General features: G+C 43.7%; 1 protein-coding gene across 2 annotated transcripts; it reads right to left on the reverse strand.

The window, feature by feature from the left end:
- Positions 1–854: 854 nt before the first annotated feature.
- On the reverse strand, positions 855–3,891 carry LOC123103476 (uncharacterized). Of its 2 annotated transcripts, none has more exons than XM_044525077.1 (5): positions 3,494–3,891; positions 2,666–3,317; positions 2,336–2,535; positions 1,981–2,225; positions 855–1,884 (listed from the first exon to the last, which is right to left on the reverse strand). In XM_044525077.1, the coding sequence occupies exons 1-5, from the start codon at positions 3,784–3,786 to the stop codon at positions 1,085–1,087; spliced, it is 2,190 nt and encodes a 729-aa protein (XP_044381012.1). In that variant the 5' UTR covers positions 3,787–3,891; the 3' UTR covers positions 855–1,084. The 2 variants fall into 2 exon arrangements, with proteins under 2 accessions (XP_044381012.1, XP_044381013.1); XM_044525078.1 differs by having other exon boundaries at positions 1,699–1,884; positions 1,968–2,225.
- Between the last annotated feature and the right edge of the window lie 3,130 nt (positions 3,892–7,021).

Raw genomic sequence — 7,021 nt, forward strand, 5'->3', positions numbered from 1 at the left:
CTCCGTCCCATAATATAAGAGCGTTTTTGACACTAAACGCTCTTATATTATGGGACGGAGGGAGTACTTTATGAGCTAAAAATAGAAACAGACGTCTGGCTTTATATGCCCTAGGCTACAATATAGATTAAGGCAATTAATGTATCAGATCAAGAAAATAAGGGTAACAAGAAAGCGCCGTGCTTCTTAGAACATAACAGACGTGCAAATACATGGCTGTGTTCATCCACGAAATTTATGATCCCTGTAGCCTGTTAAGAGCCCAAGAGGGAATAATGTGCTAATCTACCTCCAGCCCAGATGCAGGATACAGGATAAGAATCAATGAATCATGAAAGTTCCATGCTGTTTTTGTACAGGTAGCTATGCATCATCTCTCAAGCTACCACAATTCACAGGTCCTATGGTTCGCGAAACTTTTGCCATAAACATAGGAAAATTTGCAACTATTGTTTCCGGGTGGTTCAAGTGGCAGGTCCTTCACAAACTAACATCAGGTCATCTATGCACTTGAAGAAATAAAGTAAATATGAAGAGGCCAAGCAAAATGTCCTATCTGAAGCTACAGAATGTTGAAAAGTAACAGAAATGATACTACCACGTTGCATCTGTAATGAGAATAACGAAACCAGAATAATCTGCAGACTAGAAATGCCTACCAGATAAGATTAAGATTCTGATATTCCACTTGCCCAGTAAACTGTCCTCACCCCACAACTGCAGCACATTAATGGCTCCCACAATGCTTCAACAGCTTTCAGGAGGTACTGGCATAGTGACAGATGATAAGCAGGTAAGACCGGAGGCGATACAATGCATGGCAACTTGTGCAAAATTTGCAAATAGCACATTGCTTAAACTCAACTATTACTCCCTGAATAATTATATCCACGTAACCATCCAAATGATGGTCCGGGAAGGTGAAAATGATCCAAGGCCTATATCAATCTGATTACAACTAGCTAAGTGAGTTTTCTCACCAAATGTAACTGGAGAAGAACTAGAAAAGAAACAAAACGCAGTTAGTCTAATTACAGTGAGAAAAAAGAACTCCCTGGCCAACAATGGTCAGTACAAACAGTAGTTAGCCTGAAAAGTTGGACAACCTTCTCCTCTTTCTGTTCCTCTTCGGAGTCAAATCTCTTTGCACACTGCCGTTGGAATGAGGAAGAAAACGCATGGGGCTTGTGCGCCTAATAGCTGTTCTTCTCCCTCTCTTGTTTGCCCATTGAATTGGCAATTTGCCTGCAACTTGGGCAATACCATCAGATGCAGCAAGCTCAGCCACTTTTTGGATCCTCTCCTGCATTTGCATAACCCATGCTACCGACAGATCGAGTGAGAATGAATCATCCAGTGGTTTTTGCCACAGATCAAGTAGGACGCGCTGAAACGATTGAAATGATAGCGAGGGCTGGAAATCCTTGCGTGGTGCATACATCATGTTAACCTTTATGACGTGCTTACATAGGTTACCCTGCATTGACCACGAACAACTGCACAGAGAGAATTCAGACCCAGCATTCCATACAGTCTGCATTAGACTAGCATCCTTCTGGCTTGCCACCTTGGCTGAAAGAGGTTCTTTCTCATCAAATAGAACAGCCTCATCAGGTATGTGCAGAGCCCTTTGCCATGAAGTGGATGCAATGTACTCTGCTTTCACCTCGGGAAATGAACCGCTCTCATCTGCATATAGGTTGAGCCAGTAGCCAGAATGCAGCTCTGTTGTCAGCTTGTGCACCAACCAATCCACACGTTGAAGAGCATCAAGCTGTGAATCATCATATGCTTTAAGCTTGAGCTTTAGATGGTAACCCTCAATAGCACCACAGGATTCCTGACTTGCCAGGGGCAAATTTCTGATGGTATCAATCCACATCTCTAGATGGGGCAATGGCACACAAGAAACATTATTAGCATCTAGACGAGGATTTGCAATTCAATGTATATTTTGAATCTACTACCTGAGATTCTTACCCAATTTGGGAACCCAAAATGACTTGAAATACTGGATGAAGGTGGTTTGGTCAACAAAGTCTTGAAACAATTGCTCCAGGATATCCATGGGATTTTTCTCACTCCAGATACTGTACATAAATTTTCCTAGTTTTGTAAATATTTCCCGTTGCACCTCAGTATTGCTGCATTTCTTGATTATATTTTTAAGCCATGTTCTCCTTATGTGCCATAAAGAAAATAAAATCGGGCAGGAAAATACATTCCTGAAAAACAATGACATATTTCGTCAACGGCAATGAACTACATTGCAGCATCTACACAGGAAAATTTTACAGTTAGATCATATGTCAAAATCTATGCCATACGCCTATACCTGATTGGGTCCAGCTCTGAGGTTGGATCATCAATTATAAATCCACCAATCCTCCAGTTGGAATCAACAGAATGTATTCTACTAGTAAGTGCTTGCATCCATCTCGAAGTGTCATGCTTGGTAACAGATCGGGTTATAACCCATGCAACAGGCAGAGCCTGTTGTCTTGAATCGAATACAAGAATTGTGTGCAAGGGGTACTGCAGCAAAGAGTAGAATGTCAAAAAATGATGAAACCTACCCCTGTAGACATAACTAGACATCACATACTATAAGATGTTGCATATAAGTATAACCACACAACTATCAGCTTTTGTTGTAGTCAGATACCTTAAGCTTGCTTACACCAAATGAGGAATGAGATGCCAAAATATTCTGGTGACCAAAGCGGATCATCTGCTGCAGTTGCCATTCTGTCTGGATCCCTAGTACAAAGGCATCTGTCTCGGTTGAGTCCTGGTGGAAAAACACAGACTTCTTGTTCCTATCGACCCACATCCTGATGCTAGCTTGGTCATCTAGATCCAGCTCATGCGTAGACCTCTTGATGATCATCCCAAGCTTGTGGACATACTGCGAGGCAAGGTTATCGACCTTTGCATCCGAGCCGCAGTAGCGTTGTATCCCTTCTATATGTGTCTGCAGGATGTTCTCCTCGGGGACACCGAGATAGATCAATGACATGGTCTGCTGCTGAATCTCGCTCCCAACATACGGCACTTTCCTGGCACCAGGACCAATGGCGTCCCGGTCCAGGGGTCCATGACATACAAAACCAGACTTGTTGACATGGCGCCTCTCATGGTAGATAATGAGAGCCAGCGAAGGGCGGGCGTATAACCGCTTGATTGCGAAATGGCAGGTACAACCTCGCATCGACTGCGGCCGAGCTGCACGGTTTCTTGTGTTAAGCCTGTACCTTCTGCTAGGCAAGATCGTCCCTCCCTCCCCGTAATTTTCAGGGCCAAACGAACACCAATACCTGAATCAATTTGGAACAGGACACCCTAATCATTAAGAACCTTGTAATAGCCTTGCTGTGAAAAAAGAATAACTTGCAATGACCGAATAATTGGCATGGTGAGCAGAGGCCTTTCCGAAAAATATTGCGAGCAAAGCAGGGGCAAGCAGGGGAGGTGGCAGCAGGGGGACACGTACATTCTGTAGAGGAGGTAGTCGTCGCTCCTGACCTCCTTGAGGGTGCCCCTTTCGCGCTTGCGGCCGCGCTCGATGTGGAACCTGGTGGGGTATTCGGGGTTGTTGCACTCGCCGCTGATGAAGGCCTCCATCCGGTCGTAGGGGATGAGCGCGACGTCGTCGCAGTGGTGCTCGGAGCTCGCGTACTTGACCCACCTGAGGTCGGCGGCCGAGAACTCCTCCCCGGGAGGGTCCTGCACGGGGAGGTCGCTCACCGACTGCAGCACCCCCGTCACCTCCATCACCTCCCCCATTTTTCGCTTCTCGCCTTCGCCCGCCGCCAGTCGCCGGAGCTGGGATTCGGCGCCGCAAAAACCCTAGAGAGAGAGAAAACGAAGAGGGGGGAAGGAATGGGGACGAAGTAGCGAAGAGCGGAACGAAAGTCCTATTCTCCGCCAGTTGCGGGGAATAGTCAACCGCCGCGTATCCACCTCGACCTAATTGGGCCAGCCCATGTGATACCGGTGTTTTCGTTGTTTTTTTCCTTTTGTTTTTCTTTTCTCTCATCAATCATCAAATTGTCTCAAAACAAATCAATCATCAAATAGACATTTTTTAATCTTTTACACCCAAAAAACATTAATTTTACAAAAGTATATATTTTTTTATTCCTTTTTACCCCTCAAACAATATTTTTTTGGAATAATAACTAGTGAACCATGATTGTCGGAGTTAAGTAAACATTCTCTTGAACACATGATTTTAGTAAATACATGAAATATTTGTTATGGACACTGGTATAAAAACTTTACGTGCAGCGGGAAACAGTTTCTGGTCTACATGAACAAAATTTATGATTTATGCGATCATTTTGATTCTATATATGAGCACTTTGCATGCCAAGTGAAACAAATTTTGCAAATAATATATAATATGAAAAAAATAGAGGCAGATGGAATTTTTTATTTTGATGCCTCACAGAAATTGGAAGATCATAGGAGGTGAGATGATGATATGTATCTGAAATCCTGTAGGAAAAAATATGTCATTTTGTTCATAGGATTTTTTTTCCACGGGGTCTAGGCTAGTGTTTTTGTCCCTTCGGAATAGAAATGATCTGTTCCTATGAATAGGAAGGGCTCCAAAAGAAAAAAAACATAAAATTCTTATCTTTATATAGGCAATGCTACGTGTTCATTGGTGGATAGGAAAAAATCGGCCACCTCCGTGGCCATCCGATTGACACGAAAATAGCCGTCGAATCTCCCCAAACATGTGCGTCATGGATGGCAACAAGCTCGTTGGTGCGATATTCACTCTGCAGCAACAACTTCATTGCAAAACCACCCATAGCGTTTTTTTAGCTTGAAGCGTTATTTTCTTAAGCGTTCTTTATTGCAACAAATGTCATGTTGCAGAAAAATAATTGCAGTAGTGGTAGTGTTGCAATATTTTTTTCCTGTCTTTTACCTTTTTCGCAACATAGATGGTGTCGTGGAAGGATTTTGCAACAAGGATGATGTTGCGGATTTTTTTTCAAATTATATACACAAGTATGTTTGCAACATGGCTTGTGTTACAAACTTGTGTTTGCAACACGCCCAATGTCACAAACTTGTTGATCCATCTTGTGGCCATGGAGATGACGGAGACGCGAAACTCATGGAATATTGAGCATCTTCGTAAGTTCTACCCGTAAGGCGCAGTTGCTGGGCCCTGCCCCGGCAACCTATTTTGTACAAGCATAGTCCCCAGTGAAGGAAATATGCCCTAGAGGCACTAATAAAGTTGTTATTTATATTTTCTTATATCATGATAAATGTTTATTATTCATGCTAGAATTGTATTAATCGGAAACTTAGTACATGTGTGAATACATAGACAAACAGAGTGTCACTAGTTTGCCTCTACTTGACTAGCTCGTTGAATCAATGATGGTTATGTTTCCTAACCATAGACATGAGTTGTCATTTGATTAATGGGATCACATCATTAAAGAATGATGTGATTGACTTGACCCATCCATTAGCTTAACATGATGATCGTTTAGTTTGTTACTATTGCTTTCTCCATAACTATACATGTTCCTATGACTATGAGATCATGCAACTCCCGAATACCGGAGGAACACTTTGTGTGTTACCAAATGTCACAACGTAACTGGGTGATTGTAAAGGTGCTCTACAGGTGTCTTCGATGGTGTTTGTTGAGTTAGCATGGATCAAGATTGGGATTTGTCACTTCGATTGTCGGAGAGGTATCTCTAGGCCCTCTCGGTAATATACATCACTATAAGCCTTGCAAGCAATGTTGCTAATGAGTTAGTTACGGGATATAGCATTACGGAATAGTAAAGAGATTGCCGATAACAAGATTGAACTAGGTATTAAGATACCAACGATCGAATCTCGGGCAAGTTACATACCGATGACAAAGGGAACAACGTATATCGTTATGCGGTTTGACCGATAAAGATCTTTGTAGAATATGTAAGAACCAATATGAGCATCCAGGTTCCGCTATTGGTTATTGACCGGAGACATGTCTCGGTCATGTCTACATAGTTCTCGAACCCGTAGGGTCCGCACGCTTAACGTTCGGTGACGATCGGTATTATGAGTTTATGTGTTTTGATGTATCAAAGGTAGTTCGGAGTCCCGGATTTGATTACGGACATGACGATGAGTCTCAAAATGGTCGAGACATAAAGATCGATATATTGGACGACTATGTTTGGACATAGGAAGGGTTCCGAGTGAAGTTCGGGCATATACCGGAGTACCGGGGGGTTACCGGAACCCCCCGGGGAGTTTAATGGGCCTTATGGGCCTTAGTGGAAAGAGAGGAGGGGCTGCCAGGGCAGGCCACGCGCCCCCTCCCCCTTTGGTCCGAATTGGACTAGGAAGGGGGGTGGCGCCCACCTTTCCTTCTCTCTCTTTCCTCCTTCCTTCTCCTACTCCTACTACATGGAAAGGGGGGGATCCTACTCCCGGTGGGAGTAGGACTCCCCATGGGGCGCGTCATAGGAGGGTCGGCCCTCCCCCTCCTCCACTCCTTTATATACGGGGGAGGGGGCACCCCATAGACACATAAGTTGATCATTGATCTTCAGTCGTGTGCGGTGCCCCCCTCCATCATAATCCACCTCGGTAATATCGTAGCGGTGCTTAGGCGAAGCCCTGTTCCGATAGCAACATCATCACCGTCGGATTCAATGAATAGGGTTATTTATGAAGATCAAAAAGCAATCACTATACCGTGTTGTGGTTTTTGATGCGTAGGTAAGAACGGTTCTTGCTCAGCCCGTAGCAGCCACGTAAAACTTGCAACAACAAAGTAGAGGATGTCTAACTTGTTTTTGCAGGGCTTGTTGTGATGTGATATGGTCAAGACGTGATGAGATATAAGTTGTTGTATGAGATGATCATGTTTTTGTTGAAGTTATCAGCAACTGGCAGAAGCCTTATGGTTGTCTCTTTGTTGCATAAGATGCAAGCGCCAAATAATTGCTTTACTTTATCGCTATGCGATAGCAATAGTTGCAAAGAG

The sequence above is a fragment of the Triticum aestivum genome, chromosome 5A (genome assembly GCF_018294505.1).
Source record: "Triticum aestivum cultivar Chinese Spring chromosome 5A, IWGSC CS RefSeq v2.1, whole genome shotgun sequence".
NCBI classification, from domain to species: Eukaryota; Viridiplantae; Streptophyta; class Magnoliopsida; order Poales; family Poaceae; genus Triticum; species Triticum aestivum.